Here is a 21564-nt window from a genome sequence, read left to right on the forward strand (position 1 = left end):
GCCTGGGCAACAAGAACAAAACTCTGTCTTAAAAAAAAAAAAAAAAAGACTCTATGGATACATAAAAGGTACCCAAGGCATGTGTTTACTATCCAAATAATGATTTGAAGCGTTGCCTCAATAGAAACAGAAGAAGGAATACATGGGCCTAGTCCTCCCCTCTCTCGCCCTTCCTCCCAAGCAAGCAGAGTGACAGAGAAGATGACATGTGTCCCATAACTTGAGCTCAGACAGCAATTCCCCCATCAGATACTGGTTCAGGTTTCCATTTAGTTGCTCCTAATCAACATAAGCAATTCTCTTCTACTCTGTGGGCCTCGGTTTACAAATCTGTAAAATGGGGAGGGTGGGGGTGAACTAGATCCTTGCTGCTTAAAGCATAGTCCACCAACAAGCAGCAACAGCCTCCCCTGGGAGCTTGTTAGAAACACAGAATCAGACCCTGCCCCAGACCTGCCCTATCAGAATCTGCATTTGAACAAGTCCCCTCCCCTACATTGATAGGCATAAGAAAGTGCACGCTGGAATAGGTGTCTTATTTCAGCTCCTACTGTCTGTGAGCCTGAAGCTAAACTGCAAGTTATTTTATTTTTAGGAATTAGAAGCACAGTTTCTGGAAGAGAGACCAGGCTTTGGAGGGCCTCTGGGGTTTTTGGTCTTTGCAGCAATGGGAGAAGTCTGGGCAGGTGTGTTTTCAAAAGGTAAAAGTAACTCATGCCAGAGAAACATGTTTCTTGCAGCATCCTGGGATGCCCTGATCTGCAGAGGCAAAGGGTTTTCTAAGTGCTTCTCTCCAAGGATGCAGGCTGGGGTGCCCTGTCCCTGGGGTCCCTGCACAGCAGCCCGAAACATCCTGTCTAAGGAGACTGTGCTCACGGCAAGCCCTCTGAGAAAGGGCTGGCAGGAGGGAGCTCAGGGCTGCTGAAGTTCCCCAGGCTTGGGACTCTTCCTGTGTTTATCTGTGATCCAGAGGGGTGCTTGGATTGTTCTGTCTCCCATTTCCTTCTTCTCTCTAGGGATACTGTGTCAGGACCAGGTGACCAGAGAGATGCATTTTTCTGTCAGGAGAGAGCTGGGCCTGGGGAGGAACAAGTGGCAGATGGAGGCGATGGGGCAGGGGAGCAGCGTGTTTGGCTGCCCCTTACCTGACCCAGGAGAGGAGGACAGGGCTCTTACTGGGCAATGTCAGAGAAGGGTTTCTGCATCACAATTTGTCAGGGAAGATTTCTGTCCTGTGGGAACAAGACCTCTGAGCTCTGCTTTCCTGTTTCTGTGGTTTCTGCTGTCCACAAAGATAGACTTTTGGGTCCTTAGCCAGAAAAGGATCTTAGTGGACCCTGTGCAGGCAATCCAGTCCTCCAGGAGCCACGGCATGGATTTAAGAGTCCATGAACAAGAAACCTAGGTCACAAAGGAAGGGGGAAACATAGAAGCTTCTCTGACCACCACAAGAAAGCTGGAGGGAGATTCTTGCCCACCTTCCCCAAGCTCACCCAGGCTTGATTTCAAGATCATTATTTTGTCTACCGGGGCAGAGAAATGGCTCAAATCAAGCATTTACTCTTCCCAGTAAGCCTTGGTGAGAGATAGGCAGGGAGTGGTGTTATTGTTCCCATTTTACAGAATGTGGGTTCTGGAGCCAGACCACCTGGGTTCAAATCCTGACTAAGCCACCTACTAGTTCTGTAACCCTTGGCAGCACCTCAGCCCCCACCCCAGACCTACAGAATCAGAATCTGCATTTCTTAGCAAGTTTCCTGGGGAAACATAGGTGCACACTGAAGTTTGAGAAGTGCTGGCTGTATAATCTCTCATATTCCTATCAGCGCCTATATTCTGAGATCCTGAGATTATACTGCAAATAATTCAATCCTTAGAAGCACAACTTCTGGAAAAGAAAGGCAGGTTTGAACTTTGTCACCTACTTCCTGTGTGTCCTTGGGCAAGTTATATACTTTGTGCCTCAGTTTCCCCATCCATAAACTAGAGATAATAATGATACCTAGCTCAGAGTATTGCTTTGAGATAGTAAATTAGTCAATATATGAAAAGTGCATAAAGCAGTGCCTCGCACCTAACAGGACCCTGGTAGTGTTTGCTTCAATTATTACTATTATCATTACAGGTGAGAAACCTGTGAGCTTCAGAAAAGCTAGGTGATTTACTCGAGGATGCTGTATTAGTTTGCTAGGGCTGCCATAACAAAGTAGCACGGACTGGGTGAATTCAACAACAGAAATGTATTTATTCATAGTTCTGGAGGCTAGAAGTCTGAGATCGAGGTGTCAGGAGGGTTGGCTTCTTCTGAAGCCTCTCTCCTTGGCTTGAAGCCTCTCTCCTTGGCTTGAAGGTGGCTGTCTTCTCCCTGTCTCTTCACATGGTCTCTCCTTTGTGTCTGCATCTTAGTCTCCTCTTCTTATGAGGACACCAGTCATATTGGATTAGGGCCCACCCATATGACCTCATTTTACCTTAGTTACCTCTTTAAAGGTCCTGTCTCCAAATACAGTCACATTCTGAGGTGCTGGGGGATAGGATTTCCACATGTGAATTTGGGGAGTGCACAATTCAGCCCGTAACAGATATATAACCATTAAGTGACATATAAGCATAAACAAAACTGTGCCCAAGAGAATTCACAAGGGTGTGGTTGATTCCAAAGCCTGCCATCTCTCAACAGGAGAAAAACTGACTTATATTCTCATATGTCATTTTAAGGGAAGTGTCCAGAGTCATTAGGCTCAAATAAAATATTTCCCTTGAACTTTGCTAAGTGAAGCAAAGAGTGACTGTCTAGATTGTACTATCCTGTCAATGGTACCATCTCTTTATCTTCCTTTGCCTAAGAAGATAGCAGCTTGCCATTTGGGAGTATAGTTCCTTGTGTACTTGCCTCTCTTTCCTCTTGCCAGTAAGATACTCGAGAGGCAGGATTCACATCCAGTTCCTCTCTGTACCTCCCAAAGCTCCTACTCCAGAGACCAGTGATATATATGAGTTGACATTTTTCAAGTTAGTATATCTCAGTTGACCCTCACGACGATAACTCATGGTTATCAGTAGTATTATTATTCCCATGTTCACAATGAGAAGGCACAGAGAGATTGAATGGGCTGCCGGAGGTCACACAGCTGATGAGAGCCAGAGTTGGAATTCAAACCCAGATTTTCAGGTCCCATCTCCCATCTCTTCTTTCATGCCATGGACTGTCCTTGATATCAAGAGCCCTCATGGCTTGAGCACTGACCAGGGGTCACAGTGTCTCTTTTGATTCTCACAGTGACCCTGGTATTTACAGTGCATCACCCCAGCGTTACAGACTTTTAAATGGGGTACAAGTGGCCAGATGGCACCCTCCATGTGAGCTGCATGGCTGGGATTGAAGACTCTGGAGCCCATGCTCCTGGCTACCCCACCGTCCTGCTAGTCACTGAGCTGAACCTTGCCTAGGTTTGCCTAAAGCAAGAATCACCTCATGCAGGGTGGGTAGGGACGGGGATGGTTGTCCCTCTGCTGTCTTATACCAGGAACTTCCAGGTCACCCTGCAGGTCTCATCTCGCCTCCTGCCTCACAGCTTAAACTGACCCTTTCTCTTACCTCCTGCTACCTCTTCTTCCAATAATCCCTAGAACAGATCCTAGCTTCTGTAGCCTCTCTGGGCAGCAGGAATCCTCATCCCCATGAGGTTGAGGATGCCGTGGGAGTGCCGTTGCTCTGCAGCCTCTCAGGAGGCTCCTGTAACACTTGGCTCCTCTTCCCCTGTCTCCCCTTGCTCTGCAGGTGACAAGCCCTGGACTCCGGTGCGGCTGGGCCTGGGGCTACCTGAAGGGAGAGCAGAGACTCAGGTGCCCGGTGAGCAATGGCAGTGAGGAGAAGCAGAGAGCAACGCCAGCAAGCAACGCCTCCTGCCCCTGCTTTTGCTCTTGTGTCTCTTGACCCTGTGAGGTCCAGCAACCACGGGGACTGAGCAGAAGTTGGACTTGGGGGCAGCCAAGCTTCTGGAAAATTTTAGCTTGTTATTGTGAAGACTTGTGGAATATCCCAAAGTGCTGGCTTTCGGAAAAGGGTGCCTGCATTTTCTTCTGCACAGGCTCTGCTGAAGGAGTTTGCTGCACTCTTGAAGGGAGAGGCCAGCTCAGGTCCTCATGGCTCGATCTCTGAGCAGGCCTCTAACCCAGTGAGGACAGCGGTCAACCAGTCTCCAGCTAACAGCTTCCTGCAGAGACTTCCAGCATTGTTAGCTAACATGCACTCTTCTGAGGCCTTCAACAGCTGGAAACTGTTTCAGGACTATCTTGCCAGCTAAGAAGTGGAATCCCAGTTCTTGTTGCCAGGAAGCTTTTAATGGCCAATGGAGAATGCTGTCCTCCCTTGGTGAAAGAATTCCCAAGGAAATTTGGGAATCTTTTAGGATTCACTTCAATGGAATGTTTCTTGGGACATGTGTCTTCAGGCACTGGAAGCCACTCAGGGACAAGAAGGCACGGATGACCCCTTGCTCAGCAATGTGGGATTAGCCTCTTTGGGCAGGGCAATCTCTCTGCCCCCAGTGGCTTAGACAGCTGGCTCTGAGACATAGCAGGTCTCACAAATGTTAGGAAAAGGGGGCTGAGCATTATTCCTCCATGTGGAATTATTTCTGTATTTATCCAGAAAGTGACTCTTTTTTGGTCTTTGAAATCATCTGTGATATAATTAGATGTCAGAGCTTCAATGTCCATGTCACTAACCTCCCTACTCAGTACCTGGGAAGTCTGAGGTCCACAGAAGGAAATGTCTTAATGAGGGTCACCCAACGAGTTAGGGCAGGAGGGATGCCCCCACCCAGCCTACCTCCCATACCCTGCCACCTCCAACCTTGCTGTCTGTCATCTTCCTTTACCAAGGAAGGGCTCCTCTGAAGCCATGATGATTTGGGGCCCTTTGGCAGCAGACAGCAAACTACTCATACCTTTGGTTTTTCTAAACTGGTGGAGACCTGAGACCAGGGTTCTGGCTTTTCCATGAGGACCATAATATGCTCCTATTCCTGGTGTTCCCTTCTTTCTATTGCAAGGAGCATGAAATGGAGCACTTCTCTTCTGGGGGCCATGGGAAAGGAGCCATTCCCAGATGCTGTGATGCGTGACTTCAGCAATCTGGCTGAAGTGACTAGAATGGGCCCTGTTGTTCTCGGCAGAGCAGGCTTGGATCAGGCAGGGTGGCTGTTAAGAGGATACGGCCGGCATTGATTCTGGGAGTATCGTTTCCTCCCTCCCCCGGCCTCCCAAGCACACCTGTGTGGGAGGTACCAGGCAGAGGGCCCAGTGTGCTCCTTTCAGTCCCCTTGCCTGTCCCACCTCACTGAACTCGCACAAAGAGCTTCACTTTGAACCGAAAGGTCAGGGGTGATGAGACTTTTCGCTGAGCTGGTTCAAAGGGAGGAGCCTGGGCCGGGTGAGATAGATTTTGGCCCTTTTCTCAGTGTGGGAGAGTATCTGTTTTTTCCTGGGCACAACTACAGTCACATTCAGAGGAGGAATTGCGGAGATGGCGTAGAAGCTGAAGCTGGCCACCCCCAACCCGTCTAAGTTCTCTATGTGTGCTACAGAGGGCTTGCACAAAGACATCTCTCCAAGTGACATTATAGCCTGAAAAGGAAATCTCACATCTTTTCCTTTATTAAGTTCCTGTCTCTAGGTTTACCTAGACAGATTCCCATAGTAAACTTCTATATGAGTAAAAGGAAAAAAAAATAACAGTGGCTTAAATAAAATCGAAGTTTAATAAACTAGAAGTTTAATTCAGGCGGGCATGGTGGCTCACGCCTGTAATCCCAACACTTTGGGATCACTTGAGGTCAGGAGTTTGAGACCAACCTGGCCAACATGGTGAAACGCTGTCTCTACTAAAAATACAAAAATTAGCCAGGTGTGGTGGTGCATGCCTGCAATCCCAACTACTGGGGAGGCTGAGGCAGGAGAATTGCTGGAACCCAGGAGGTGGAGGTTGCAGTGAGCTGAGATCCCGCCACTACACTCTAGCCTGGTGACAGAGCAAGACTCTGTCTTAATAAAATAAAATAAAATAATAAAATAAAATAGCTTAATTCTGTCTCAATAAAATGAGTCCATCATCTAGGGCTATTTTGGTTCTACACAGGGTCAGGGCCTAAGTTTTCTCTGCTTGCATTGGCATCCTCAGTGCATGCATGGCTCCTACTATATGGCCCAAGATAGCTGCTGAAAATCCAGCCATCACGTCTTCCTTCCAGCTAGCAGGAAGGAGAAGGGAGAGAAGAAAGTCTCTCTGTCCTTCCTTTAAGGGAATTTCCTGGAATTCAAACACTACACTTCTGCTATATTGGCCAGAGCTGAATTTCAAGGCCACAACTAATGCAAGGGAGACTGAGGAATGTAATCTTTATTCTAGGTAGCCATGTGCCCAGATAAAAACCAGGGATTCTGTTACCGAGGAAGGAGAAGAAAATGAATATTGGGGACAATTAGCTATCTTTGCCACATCTTCCTCCTAGATAGATAAGAAGAGGGCTTATAACATGTGGGCATCTATATTTATGTTTCCAATATTATTATCCAGGACTGGATTAGAAGCATAGACTGATAATGTAAAGGTCAGAAATCAGCCAGTCCACACCCTCATTTTAAAGGTTAGAAAACTGAGATCCAGAGAGATTAAACAGATCATCTGAGATCACACAGCGAGTTGGTGGAATCTAATTCCCAGCTCATGTTCAGTGGGAGTATTTTTGTTCTGCTCTGTTTCTTAACTTAAGAAAAAAGCTTCATTCTGGAGGGGAAGGAGTTTTGAGTGCCAAGGATGAAATTCCACCCATCACTCAGTCTCTGAGCTGCAGGACACAGGCAGGACAACGGTAGGATTTTCATGCCCCGATCTGCCCGGCCTTGAGTTGTGGTAGCTGGGGAAGCCACTGGTGAGGATGCTGCACTGGAGTGTGGGCTGGCTGGAGTGTGCCCATTCTGGCACTGCCTGTCCCATGTCTGTGTGTGTGCATGTGGCTCTGTTTGTCTCCATGTCGGCCCTGTATACTGATTCCAGCCTGCCAAGGCTGCATGTCTGACTCTGTGTGCTTCTCTTTCAGGGAGCACGCTGCCAGGATGGGAGCTGCTGGGAGGCAGGACTTCTTCTTCAAGGCCATGCTGACCATCAGCTGGCTCACTCTGACCTGCTTCCCTGGGGCCACATCCACAGGTGAGCACTGCAAACAGATGGACCTCTGTATCTCAGCATGGAAGGCACAGCCCCTCACTGGAGCAAGGCTGCTTTTGGGGGAGCCAGGAGAAGGAGCCGTGGGAGTGGGTCACGGTGCCTGGGCCTTGGCCCGACCTTACTAAACTCCTTGGTCCCCGGCACGTTTCATCCTGGGCTTCAGTTTCATCATCCACAAAATGAAGGGGTTGGACTAGAATCAGGGATTGCAAACTCAGCGCCTACAGAAGCCAGGCCCCTGATACAAATGAGTGAAGCTGACCAGGTAGGGACTGTGGTCAACTGGAGAACTGAGACCCTTCTAAAGGGAAACACTGTTCTCAGTTCTAGCCAATTGCTACTGCGGGAAGGTGGATCCCCTTTTGCAGGATCTGAATTTTTAAGAGAAGCCAGAAATCTAGAGCTTTATGTAAAATCTCCCTAGTTTGTAAATGTTACCAATGAATTCAAAATGTAAAAAGCACTCTAAGAGGCTGTTAAAACAAAAACAAAAAAACACATATCTGAGAAATATCTTTCCAACTCTGTCTGGACCACCTGGTCTCAATGCTCCCTTCCTGCTTTGGTGTCATAAGATCTGGGTACATTAAAGTACTTTTCAGCTGTAATGCTCTAAGCCAGGTTTAGATCTATTTTTCTATCTCAGCATTGTCAGCTTTTTCTTCAAGTGATTTTCAATTAACATCTAGAAGTGTAAGGTAAGTTTCCCTGGGCTACAGGAAACACTGATCAGATAATCCAAACTTGGGACAGGAGACAGTGACAGACAGGGACAATTTTTAAATTTCAAATGGGGGTTTAGTGCTGCAATATTATCATCACCATTGGTTGCTCTTTTGTTAATGCTATTTTTATGTCCATTGAGTTTGATGCTTTTCTATAAGAATAAAGAACCTTACATTGAATTTATATTTTGTTTTTCTCAACCCATTGATAGAAGAGAATAATTGATAACTAGTGAAATTCCTTCACTGTGATTTTTTGAAGAATCTTTCTGATCCTTAGGGGACATAGCAAGTAGCATTTTTTTTTTTTTTTTTTTTTTTTTGAGATAGGGTCTCGCTCTGTTGCCTAAGCTGGAGTGCAGTGATATGATCGTGGTTCACTGCAGCCTCTACCTCCCAGGCTCAAAAGATTCTCTCATCTCAGCCTCCCTAGTAGCTGGGACCACAGATGCACACCACTATGCCTGGCTATTTTTAAAATGTTTTAGTAAAGACAGTGTCCCACTATGTTGTCCAGGCTAGTCTCAAACTCCTAGGCTCAAGGGATCCTTCAGCCTCGGTCTCCCAAAGTGCTGGGATTACAGGTGTGAGCCACCATGCCCAGCCAGTAGTCCTTATTTTAACCCTCCAGGCAATAATTGGCTATATTACCTGAATTCATTCATTTGTCTTTCTTTCATTTATTCAATTAACAAACACAAAGCGAGCATTGACTCTGTGCCAGGAACTGGGTTTGGGTTTATCTTTTAGGGTGACTTATCCTAAAAGTGATCCACCTTGGAGAGGTGCCCTCAGGTACTTCCCTTGATTATTTCTTCCCGCATCCTGGCACCTCTCTTGCTGTTTGCATATCAGCTACGTGGAAAGGGGCTGAGCCTCTGGTTCCCTCTGGCCTGTGCTTTTCTCTGATGTCAGAGGGATGTAGAAGCCAACCCTTGCTATTCATGCTCCAAGTAGGTCGGGCTTGCACTCCCTCTCAATCCCGCTTCTAGTGGCCCCTCCTGGGAAAGTGAGGGTGGTTTCCATGGTGATAGTTCAGCGAAAGCCCTGGCCCTCTTTAGACACTTTCTGATTCATACAAATGAAAAGCCACTGACACTGGCCTTCACCGAGAGGAAAATGTCCAGCTCCAAAAAAGGAGTGTCCATTCAAGGCCAATCTTGCACCTGCTGTGCTTTAGCTGTGGTGTCAGAGCTTCTGGAGAGCTGGGATGTGTGCTCACACAGGTCATACTGACCACCTCCAAATCCAGATGCAAAGTCTATGCAAACTCCTGCACTTGGAGAGTGAAAAGAACAGTCAGGATTGTCCTGGCAGATGCGGACTACGAGGCTGCAAGGCTTTGCCCAGTGGAGTTGCAATGGCTCCTTCCCAGCATATTCATGGCTCCTTGCCTGGACCACTGGGATCCTCAGCTGGCCATATATGTTCCCCACGTGGCTGGGAATTCACCACCTTGGAGCCTGACACTCTTGTCCAGGACTTGATGGAAGGCAGCCCAGGGCCTCTGACTGGCCTCTACTGGAATCCAGCCAAGCACCTGACCCTGTCTGGAGACAAAACCAGCAGTGGGTTTCACAGCCCAGCCCTCATGACCATCCTTGGCTGCTCAGTATCACCGCAGAGAGCCCACCCCACCACTGGCGACTCTGCTCTTACGTTAAAATGGAAAGTCCACTGATGAGCAAGCCCACGTCTTCCCACATTTTTTCCTTTTGTTGCCACTGCTTGAGCCCGTTGACATTTACAATAGCTGGAAGAGCTACTTTGGTGAAACTCCAAAAAATGTGAAATTCTTTTCTTGATGAAAGAGATCCAAAGCCTGTGCTAGGGCTGACAGCAAGGCAGAGGGAGCCTAGAGGAGGGTTGTTATGGGGCTGGAAGCAGGGATGAGGATGAGACCCAGCAAGCGGACACTAAGTGCCTACACTCTGCTTTGCAGAGAAGAGAAGGGCCAGTAGCTGCCTTTGAATGGGCAAAGAGGACAACTCAGTGTGGGTGTGGGGTCCGTATCTGGTGCTGCTGAGTGCAGATGAAGGGGGAGCTTCCTTCCAGTTTTCCTTGACATATATAAATATGGGACAGACACTCCTACTCTGGAGATAGCTGAACAAAAATCAAGGCGCATTTAGAACTGACACGCTCATAATTGCACTGTATTAGTCTGTTTTCATGCTGCTGATAAAGACATACCCGCGGCTGGAAAATTTGTAAAGAGAAAGAGGTTTAATGGACTCACAGTTCCACATGACTGGGGAGGCCTCACAATCATGGTAGAAGGTGAAAGGCACATCTTACAGGGCAGTGGACAAGAGGAAATGAGAACGAAGTGAAAGGCGATTCCCCTGATAAAACCATCAGATTTCCTGAGACGTATTCACCACCATGAGAACGCTATGGAGAAAACCACCCCCATGATTCAATTATATCCCACTGGGTCCCTCTCACAACACATGGGAATTGTGAGAGCTACAATTCAAGATGAGATTTGGGTGAGGACACAGCCAAACCATAGCATGCACTGAAGCCAGAATCCCTCCCAGGGTTCATGGCACCTTCTTTGCTCAAGAGACACAGCCTCTCCTAGGCTCCCTTCTGCAGGGCCTGAGCTGTGAGCTTGCTTCCATTCCTTCCAGTACCTGCCCCAGAGTTTCTCATCTGAAACCTTGCTCTGCCATGAGCTTACCTGCACGTCACCTTCCCACCTCCTCACCCCCAACCCGGGTTAATTTGAAAGCTACTGTTTCATACTTCGCACCCTTCTGGTCACAGAAAAAAGGAGGGCACTGGGGCTTGTTCTTGGAGCCAGTTCATTCTCATCTTGTTTTGTCCATTGTCTCTTCCCACCTGTTTCCCTCTGGATTTTCCATGCTATTGATGGAGATTGTTCCAGTTTCTGTGACAGCGCCAGTCCTCCTCACTCAAGCCCACCTCAGGACACTGCTGGGTCAAGCCTTGTTAGCCATGTGAACATTGAGACTCCTTCCTGTGCTTCTGCAGGGGTCAGGGAGAAGTGCCTCTGCAATACCCACCCCCGGTCTTTTTAGGCTCAATTAAACATTCACACTGGTGACCACATGTCACACTGGTCATCAGACTCCTTTGGAAAATATAGAATAGGAAACACAGATGCCATCAGAGCAGATTGAGCCTCCTCTCTTCCATGGGAGTGGTCCTGGCAGCCTTCCAGACAGCCATCTAGAAGCTATTCTCTTTGGTTCTCTAGGTGACAGCTCAGGTGAGAGGAAATCAGACTGTAACTGGACAAGTGTGGAGACCACTGTGTCTTAGAAGCCTCATGCCCCACTGGAGCCAGTAGCAACTCCGTAGATGTAACTTTCAGGGTTCTTGCAAAATGTCCCATTATAAGAGTCACTGCACTCAGGGAAGCCTACAGTGTGACATCTCCACCACGTATAAATATAAACTATAGTTCCTCCCAGTTTAGATGACATTCACCAATCAGGGGTCACTTTGTTATAAACAATGTTGCTAGGTAACAATTTATATAATACTATCTTTCTCAGGTTTCCAGGGGAACAGAGCTAGAAAATTAACAAAAGGTCTAATTCTCATGCAGAAAGGGAAAGAGCTTTATTAGCTATTCAAATGTTGCTTTCCAGAAGACAGAATGTCCTGGAATCTGAGTAGTCTAGGTAAATCATTGCATAACTTCAGAGCTTGGAATGTCCTGAGAAGCCATCTGGTCTACGCTTTATTTTGTAAATGGGGAAACTGAACCCAGAAAAGGGAAGTGACTTATTCACAGATATGTGATGAATTCATGCAAAATATATGACTGGTCCCCATGGTTCCTGCCTCCTATGTCAGGAGGTCTCTCAGCTCTCTAAGGTCTTGCTTTTAGCTCTAACAGAGAGGAGGTAGGGGCCTTAAAGATGCATGGGAGCCCCCTTTTGGCCTGTAGCATTCTTGCTTGGTGAGGCTGGTAGATGGGAGCAGTGACATCTCTCTGTCCTTGGCAGTGGCTGCTGGGTGCCCTGACCAGAGCCCTGAGTTGCAACCCTGGAACCCTGGCCATGACCAAGACCACCATGTGCATATCGGCCAGGGCAAGACACTGCTGCTCACCTCTTCTGCCACGGTCTATTCCATCCACATCTCAGAGGGAGGTAAGCCAATCTCTCTCTGCTGCTCCCTCTTCCCTCCACTGCCCCAGAGCTTAGCAGATAGGATGCAGGTTGCCATGAGCTCAGATGGACAGAATAAACATCACATGCTTTGGGTTCGTGTTGGCATTTGGTTTTCTGAGATAACCATCAGCTCTGAGCTGTTAGGAATGGCTTGTCGGAGGTCCAATCTTAGTGAAAGGAGCATTTATCGAGAAAACTCCTTATTGGTGTTTTGAGTAATTCTGTTTATCTTACTTTTAGAGGCCTGGTCATTGAATGCAGTACATGCAGTGATGGCATTTGACCAGACAGGCATTATTTACACGTTGCAAAGCAGAGAGCTTAGAAAAGTAATTACAGCCAGCCAGCCATCTATATCTGTGGGTTCTGCTCATGAATTCAACCAATTCCAGGTTGAAAATATTCCAAAAAATTTGCACCTGTACCGAACATGTACAGATTTTTTCTTGTCATTATTTCCTAAAAATACAGTTTAACAACTATTTATACAGTATTTACATTGAACTAGGTATTATAAGCAATCTAGAGATGATTTCAAGTATATGGGAGGATGTGCATAGGTTAGATGCAAATATGCAAATACTATGCCATTTAATCAGCGACTGGAGCATCCATGGAGTTTGGTATCTGGGAGGTGCTGGAACCAATTCCCTTCAGATAGTGAGGGATGACTTTACTTGTAAGTACACCAAGCATAGGAATGTTTGGAAGATGTGCCTTTTTGCCTGCCCCGGTGAGATGGGGAGTGCTTAGGGAGTCTGCCCTTGGCTCTGATATAACCTTACCTTAACACCTTAAACCTCCCCCCAATGCTACCTCTTCAGGCAAGCTAGTCATTAAAGACCACGACGAGCCGATTGTTTTGCGAACCCGGCACATCCTGATTGACAACGGAGGAGAGCTGCATGCTGGGAGTGCCCTCTGCCCTTTCCAGGGCAATTTCACCATCATTTTGTATGGAAGGTGCGTAGACCACTCCTACAGATCAAATGCTACCCATGGATCTTACAAGAGGGAGACTTTCCAAGACAGAGAGAGAGGCAAGAGGGCAAGCTTGCCTGTAAGATAGGAATCATTCTGTCCTGCCAGATGGGGATCATGAACAAGACAGACATGGTGATTTGGGAGAGGTGAAGTCCATAAGGCATGTTATTTATAGTGGCCTGGATGCTGTACTTGTTTTAGAGACGGGCCTGCCAGCCTTTCAGCCACCTTCCAATCATGTCATGTTCAGGGAGGCTCTGCAAGTGTTTATATAATAGGCTACGATGGACAAGATACAGGAAAATTCCATGTGGTACTTGCCCCTGGCTGTGTTCCCTCTTTAAACAATTGAGAGTGCTAAGAAGTGAGAGCCAGGAATGCACAAGGATATGCAGTGCATGTCCAGGTGATTCCACATCTGATATGGACAAAAATACAAAACACTTAGAACTGAATGGAAAACATGCCAACCTGTGAACTAATAATTGGCACGTCTGCTTGGCCCTGAGGGCTTTATTTTGGTCTGGCTTAGGAAGATTGGGTTGCTAATGTTTTTGTTGTTATTGTTGTTGTTGTTTTGAGATGGAATCTTGCTGTGTGGCCCAGGCTGGAGTGCAGTGGCATGAGCTCAGTTCACCACAATCTCTGCCTCCTGGTTTAAGCAATTCTGGTGCCTCAGCTTCCCAAATAGCTGAAACTACAGGTGTGTTCCACCACGCCTGGCTGATTCTTGTATTTTTAGTAGAGATGGAGTTTCACCATGTTGGCCAGGCTGGTCTTGAACTCCTGACCTCAAGTGATCTGCCTGTCTCGGCCTCTCAAAGTGCTGGGATTACAGGCATGAGCCACAAGCCCAGCCACTAGTGTTATTTTTACTGACCTCAGGTGATAAAAGTGTGACTGGTTCTATGGTGGCCATGGTGGGGGGTCAGGGAGCTGAGCTGTGACTCCTAGGTTCCCTCTGGGTTCAGTATCCAGTAAAGAGATGTGTCAGCCAACTCTGGGGAGCTGTTTTCTCTTGCAGGGCTGATGAAGGTATTCAGCCGGATCCTTACTATGGTCTGAAGTACATTGGGGTTGGTGAAGGAGGCACTCTTGAGTTGCATGGACAGAAAAAGCTCTCCTGGACATTTCTGAACAAGACCCTTCACCCAGGTGGCATGGCAGAAGGAGGCTATTTTTTTGAAAGGAGCTGGGGCCACCGTGGAGTTATTGTTCATGTCATCGACCCCAAATCAGGCACAGTCATCCATTCTGACCGGTAAGGTTTGCCTTCACTTAAACGTATACTCATTCATTCAAAGTACGCTTATTGAGTGTGCTCCCTGGCCAGGTGCCGCTCTACGTGCTGGGAGAACAGGAGTGAATGAAACAGATGGGAATCCCTGCCTTCAAGGAGTTCTGTCCTTCCCCAGGCATTGGCCTAATGATGCTGAATTGAAGAGGAGCAAGCATGCACACATATGTACACACAACGTAGTTTCAGATTGTGATAATTGGTAGTAAGGGGGAAAAAAGACAGAGTGAGATGCTAGAGTGTAACTAGGGAAGACCACTTTGGATAGGGTGGTCAGGGAAAGGCAGTGTAAGGATGCAACATTTGAGCTGAGAAATGAAGCATGAGGATATGTCAGGGAAAGAGTGTTCCAGACAGACAGCAAGTGCAGAAGGCTGGAGGTATGAAAGGGCATGACATTCTCAAACGACGGAAAGGCCACCAGAGTTGTGGGAGCACAGCGAGTGGCGGAAGAGCAGCATGCAATCACATGGGAGTTACAAATGGGGGTGGGACAGGACCTCGGAGGCTGCGGTAAGGAGGTGGGTTTTCTTCTAAGTGGGATGCAAAGTCACTGAAAGTCTTTAAGAAGAGCATGATCTGATTTAAAAGTACTTTCTGGCTGTAGAGAATGGTTTTAATTGTGGAGGCAAAAGCAAAGACGGTGCAGGGGGTTAGGAAGCTTCTGCTGTGGTCTAGGCAAGACATGGCAGTGATGAGGACCCAGAAGGAACGGCGGCTAGTGGATGTACCTGAGAGATGTTTGGCAGGCAGCATGGGCAGGTGTAAGCTGGCAGATTCTGCCAAGGCTGGACCTGCCCTGCAGTCCCAGGAGCTCTCATCCTGGCCCTTTAGAGGGAAGGACAGAGGTGGGGTAGACAAACAGAGACAGAGCTATCCTGGGGCTGCTGGGGAAGGGAGACAGGCATTCCTCAAGAACAGGGCCCGAGCTGTGGGTGTCACCATGAAGGCAGCAGGAGCCAGCTGCGGTCAGGGGCAGGGTGGGCAGGAGCTGAAGTGCTTGCTGGTGCTCACAGACACCCAACCTTGCCAGTAAACATTAGTACCTATAACAGTCACTGGACTTTCTCCCCGCAAAACACTGTTCATCACTTTACCTGTCAAATATACTTCAATCTTCATCAAAATTCTGTGAGGCAAGTTCTGTTATTATCTACCTTGTAGAGATGAAAGCACTGAGGCTCACAGGGCTAAATTTACTCAGTCACAAGGTTGGAAAGTGTTGGAGATGGGATTCAAACCCAGGTGTGCCTGTATCACCTCCACGGATAACAGCTGACACCTTGATTGACACAAAGTATGTCAGGGAGCCCCTGCCTTCATGCTAGAGAGGATGTCGTCTTCAATTGTGTGCTGATCTTTTTGGTGCTGTTTCTTAAGTACAACAGTGTTACTTGAAGAGATCCAACTTAAAGTTTATTTACTGACTTGTTAGTGAGAAGTGATCTGGACAGATGCTGTGGAGATGGCAAGGACAGAATGTCTGCTTGTTCCGAATATCTTTTGCTTAAAGTATATGTTGGAGATCTCAATAATCTGATAGATGAATGTGTATGAGTAAAGATAATAAGTGCATGCACACACATACACACACACATACACACACACAAGTAAATGCAGGCAAAAGTCATCTGAGAAGGTTACTTAGAGAAGCAGGAACTTAGGTCAGCTTTTGAAAGGTAGTAGGTGCTTGATCAGGTAGAGAAAAGGTGGGAAGGAATGATGAAGACAGGAGTGGGCGGGTGAGGTGGTCACTGGGCACTGAGAAGCACTAGGCTTGCAGCAGGAGCTTCCTGGGGAGGGTCAGTGGAGGGTGCGAGGTTAGGTGGGGCTGGACCAGATTGTGCCAACAGTTGGAAACAAGTGTGAGGACCCAGGAGCAGCTATCCAGCTACCACCGGTACCAACATTGTTTTTCTTTTCCAAAAACCTCCTTAGATTACTTTCCCAGATTCATTTTAGAACTATTTTCCTTAAGTTCCAAGACATACTCTTTAGGAATTTCTACTGTAATTGCATAAAATCTTTATCCTTACATGGGGAAAAGTTGGAATCATTACAAAATTGTGTCTTTGCTTTGTAAATTATTCTCACCAGGGGTATAGATTTTTTGTGTGTGATTTGTATTTCATGGATATTTTACGTGTATGAGGGCAGGTTATCAGTCAATTTGGAGATTATTAGTTCTTGCTATTATAAGAGATCTGCTGTCTAACATTGCAAAATACTGGATAGTACACTTAAAATTTTAAGAGGGTAGATCTCAAGGTAAGTGTTCTTACCACAATAAAGTAAAATAATTTTTAAAAAATAAACAGGAGAAAATAGCAATGCAACAACATTTACAATACTCAAATGTTATATGACTGCTACTGTGTGAATCAGAGATTACATTTTAATGATTCTAAGATGCATTATCATAAGAATCATTAACAGGTCAATAAATAAACTTTAAGTTGGATCTCTGCAAGTAACTCTGTGCAAGCTGCTCTAGGAGTGGGAGAAGGGATTTGGGATAGTCTCCATGTCATTTCCAAGAATTCTGGGATTGGTGTTTTACTCTGGATCAGAGATATAAATTCCTAATGCCCTAGCTATCTGAACTATCTCCTAAAGTCAGGCTCTTGCAAGAGGCATGATCCTCTGCCTCCAGGATGAAAGGGGAACATCAAAAGGCCTAGACCTCAAGTATGTGACCCACTCAACATCCTGGAGCTTGAAGTCTTCACTGCTGCAATCATTTCTTTGGCATTTTACTCAGCGAATGAACATTATGGTCAAGTCAAAACCCTTCTTCTTGGATACAACTGTATGGTATGCAAAATAATGAAACTTGTTTGCTCTTTAAAGAAAAGGCTTCCTTCTTTAAGAATCACAGCCCTAGGATCATCGGATAGCATGTTAGCTGTCGCAGCACAGACATGTGCTTAGAGCTCTTTGTTTTGGCTGCGGTCAAGAGTATTCAGATCTCTTCTCTCTGCCCTTTTTAGGTTTGACACCTATAGATCCAAGAAAGAGAGTGAACGTCTGGTCCAGTATTTGAACGCGGTGCCCGATGGCAGGATCCTTTCTGTTGCAGTGAATGATGAAGGTTCTCGAAATCTGGATGACATGGCCAGGAAGGCGATGACCAAATTGGGAAGCAAACACTTCCTGCACCTTGGATTTAGGTACTGCCCCTCACTTCGGCTTCCACTGGGCTCTGGAACATTGAAGCCACTCTATCCCACTGAGAATTTACCTTTCCCATCTCCTCTCCCCACAGCCGTACCATCCTAAATGACCTAGTGGATGCAGGCATTTGCATTTGACATCTGAGTTTGGCATATTTGGGAATTGTTCTTAAAGAATGCTTGTTTTTTCTTACAAGCATAGTTCACTCAAAACAAACAAAAGCTCGCTGTTTATATGAACTCATTCATTCAGTCGGCCACTTACAAAATATTAAGTGAGCATCTACTGTGTGTAAGAGCCATGCCTCCAATGCACAGCTAATATTCATTTTCTCTTTCTTTGGTAAAGAGGTCATGTCATGGCTTGGGGATTGGCAGACAGTTTTTCAGAGATTATGTGAAGTGTCTCTGCTGAGGCAAATGACCAAGGAGAAACAACCCTTTGACATGATCTAATATGTGTTTTGTTTGCCTTGGAGTGCAACATCATGCCTGACATTGGCATGCACACACATTGACACTAAGAGGAAGCTGTTTGCCCCATAGTAAACAATGCCTTTTTAAAAATTTTAATTTAATTTAAAGTTCCAGGATACATATGCAGGACGTGCTTATTTGTTACCTAGGTAAACGTGTGCCGTGATGGTTTGCTGCACCTATCAACCCATCACCCCGGTATTAAGCCCAGCATCCACTAGCTATTTGTCCTGATCCTCTCCCTCCCTCTGCCCCTCGCCCCTGCCAAGCCCCAGTGTGTGTTGTTCCCCTCCCTGTGTCCATGGTAAGCACACCTTTTTATCATGTTGAATCAAATCTCAGCTCAGTGGAAAGTTGAGGTTATCTGTCCCATGGCTGTTTAGAGATTACGATGCTCCTCCCTTCAGCTTCCCACATCTGGGAGCAAGATCAGAGGGAAGCCAGAGACTTTTCTGGGCTTGGAGCAAAGCAATTTTGCTGGCTGGGCAGAAATTCCCTGGGCAAGGGAGGGGTGCTCCAGGTTCCAGAGTGCATTTTCCGACAGCCCAGAGACTACTTCTTCTGGACGGGAAACTCAAGCAGGAAACTTAAGCAGCCAAAGATGACAATGATACCTTGGCATTGCAAGCCTCCTTTGTTAGCAAACACTAAGTGCACTTCCATTCTGTTGTTTTATAAACCAAAAGGCCAGTTTATTAATTTACAGTGAGAGTTAGAAACACCAGGAAACTGACTATTTACGGCCTCAGCAGAAGAAAGTGGCTAAGGGCCCAAGATCTGGCATCCAGTGGCCTGAGTTTGAGTCTGGGTTGCACCTTCCAGGAGGTGTGACTGCAGGCAAGTGACTCATTCTCTTTGCCTGGTCCTGCATCTGTAAAATGGGATATACGAGGAGCTATCTCAAAGGACTATAGGACAATTAAATGTGATAATATGAACAAAATATTTGTCATCATGTCTGGCACAGAATAAGCACTCCATAAATGTTAGCAACTATTTTCTCCTTATAAACAAGAGCCACTGGAAAGGTGGGCACTCGCCGTCTTTTGCCAGGGCTGTTCACATGGGCAAAGGAGATACATAGGTGGGAATTACATGTCCACATCTCATTTGTATAGAGACATTCTTTGAGTGATAAACTTGAAGCATCTAAAAATCAGTAGGAGAACTGAGACTTGGACCCTTCATTTGTTCACCCATTCAGGAAATGAACACATACTGGTGGGAGGCACTCTGTTAGACCAGGTGTCCTGAACTCTTGGGGGAAGGCAGGTATGAATGGAAATTGGTGACGGGGCATGAGAGAGCAAGAGAGTGGGCAAGTGTAGTTTAGTGCAGACGAACACATGAGGATGAGGCCAAGCTGGTTCCCATAGAGAGATCAGCAGCTTCGGAGGCCCAGGGGCAAAAGCATGCCTCTCCCAAAGAAGGTGGGGATGGCCAGGCAGTGGCAGTATATGAGAGAGGCAAGGGGTGAGAGGTGAGGCTGGAGGGGGGCGGGGGCAAAGGACCTTCGAATCTGTGCCAAGGAGCTTGGATCTTATCCAAAGGGCAATGGGGAGCTACTGAAGGATTTAAGCAGGAAAGTGGACAGTTAAACCCCCAGCCTCAGTTAAACACCGTTCAATAGTGACTCATTTTCCAAGACAAGAGATCAAAACAAGAATAATGAGAGCTATTCAGCACCAAAATTGATTGATAGCTTATAGTAAGAGAGGGCTACTGTAGGGGAGGAAAATCTCTTTCCTTCTACTCTTCTAAGTTCTTGACTGGAGCACCTGCAACAAATCACTGATTAACAGGAGAAAAGCACACAAATGTATTTCAGATAGTAAGTTTTAAACGACATGGGAGCCTTCATAAGGAAACGAGGACCCAAATAAACAGTTAAACCTGAGTGTCTGTACACGAGGTTTGATGAAGTGGAGAGCTGTGGGAAAATGTGGTAGGACAAGGGGCTTGAGTTAAACACAGTAAACAGGGGAAATTTAGCAAGGTCTCTGTTCCTTCAGATTCCTCTTGGCTTCCTTCTGTGTTTGGGGATAAGGATGCTCTTTTTCTCAGAATAAGGAAGGTCCTCTCACATAAGGGTCTTAGACCTGCTTCAGGGGAAAGTCAGAAACTCCTTCCTGCCATTTCACAAATTCCTTGAGCTTGAAATATTCAATATGCCAAGTTGCCATTTTGGGGGGTAGCGTCTCCTGAACTTCATTACTGCATTAGGCATTACGCAAAATGCCTAAAACAAAATGGGGTAAGAAAACCTTCCTGCCCTAAAGCAGCACATGCTTTCATGGAGGAACGATGGATGTACAATTTTTCAAAACCTTAAGCCTTTTTTTGCTTCCCTCCCCATTAAGAAGAAGAGAGATTTCTCTCCTTTCCACGGCCCAAGGCAGATGGCTAGGGCAGTCAGTCACGTTAGCCTCTGGTATTTTCCTCGAGCTCAACTCTAGGGGAGCTGAGCATGAGAGAAATAACCTTTCTCTCTTGGAACATGTTTTCCTGAAGGTATCCAAGCACTTGCTTCAGGACATAATTGAGCCTGGCGGGTGGTATGGTAGGTCTGTTGGCTTGTTTGTTTATTTGTGATTCATGCTCCCATCTTCTGCCAGAATGGAGCTGAAGAGGCTCACAGGGAGCAAACATCAGGCAGGCCAGGGAGCGAGGAAGCCCAGAGGAGTGCTTGCAAAGAAAGGTGCTTCTTCTGGAGAAGAGAAGCCCAGCAAGTGAATGAATTTCCCCCAAACAGCAGGGAGGGACCCTCCTTCACCTGACGCTGCTTCAACTCTGCCCCATCCCCCCACACCCTGTGCAGGTACAGACTCGTGCAGAACTTCACTTTTTGTTATTTTTTTCTTTTTTTCAGACACCCTTGGAGTTTTCTAACTGTGAAAGGAAATCCATCATCTTCAGTGGAAGACCATATTGAATATCATGGTAATACATAGCTGGCTGGAGGCCTGATTCCCTCCAGTGTCTCTCTGATCAAGAGGTGCAGGGCTTTTCTGAACAGCTCACTTTTCTCAGAGCATGACTTCCCAGCTCCCAATGCCTAGATGAGTGAGCAGCCGCTTAACTGGCCACCTTACATGGAAGTGGCAAAGGCCAATGCTGGCCAAAGGCCCATCACTTGCAGTAATATTTGCCTTTTCATGGAAATCTTCATTGACGTAATCAAAAACCTAGAATTGGCATAGAAAAGATAAGAACTGAGATAGAGCCAGCAGGGGTGGTACTTTAAGAGCTAAAACGAGGCTGGGTGTGGTGGCTCACGCTTGTAATCCCAGCATTTTGGGAGGCTGAGGCGGGTGGATCACTTGAGGTCAGGAGTTCGAAACCACCCTGGCCAATATGGTAAAACCGTGTCTCTACTAAAATTACAAAAAAAAAAATTAGCCAGGCATGGTGGTGGGCACCTGTAGTCCCAGCTACTTGGGAGGAGATTGCACCACTGCACTCCAGCCTGGGCAACAGAGACCCCGTCTCAAAAAAATTCAAAAAAAAGAGCTAAAGCGACACTTTA

General features: G+C 46.6%; 1 protein-coding gene across 6 annotated transcripts in view; it reads left to right on the plus strand.

Annotated features, from left to right (window-relative positions):
• The window catches only part of CEMIP (cell migration inducing hyaluronidase 1), a 172536-nt gene that overhangs the window by 87666 nt on the left and 63306 nt on the right, over window positions 1-21564 (plus strand). For 3 of the 6 annotated variants that reach the window (XM_063596876.1, XM_003810732.6, XM_063596879.1), the window contains 6 exons: window positions 7104-7213; window positions 11940-12086; window positions 12932-13070; window positions 14116-14352; window positions 17379-17558; window positions 20908-20978. In XM_063596876.1, the coding sequence (XP_063452946.1) occupies window positions 7104-7213; window positions 11940-12086; window positions 12932-13070; window positions 14116-14352; window positions 17379-17558; window positions 20908-20978 (884 nt within the window). Of the gene's footprint in view, window positions 1-3781; window positions 6876-7103; window positions 7214-11939; window positions 12087-12931; window positions 13071-14115; window positions 14353-17378; window positions 17559-20907; window positions 20979-21564 lie in introns of all 6 variants that reach the window. The other 3 variants (XM_063596877.1, XM_063596878.1, XM_034939277.3) reach the window with 2 other exon arrangements.

This window comes from Pan paniscus, chromosome 16 (assembly GCF_029289425.2).
Source record: "Pan paniscus chromosome 16, NHGRI_mPanPan1-v2.0_pri, whole genome shotgun sequence".
NCBI classification, from domain to species: Eukaryota; Metazoa; Chordata; class Mammalia; order Primates; family Hominidae; genus Pan; species Pan paniscus.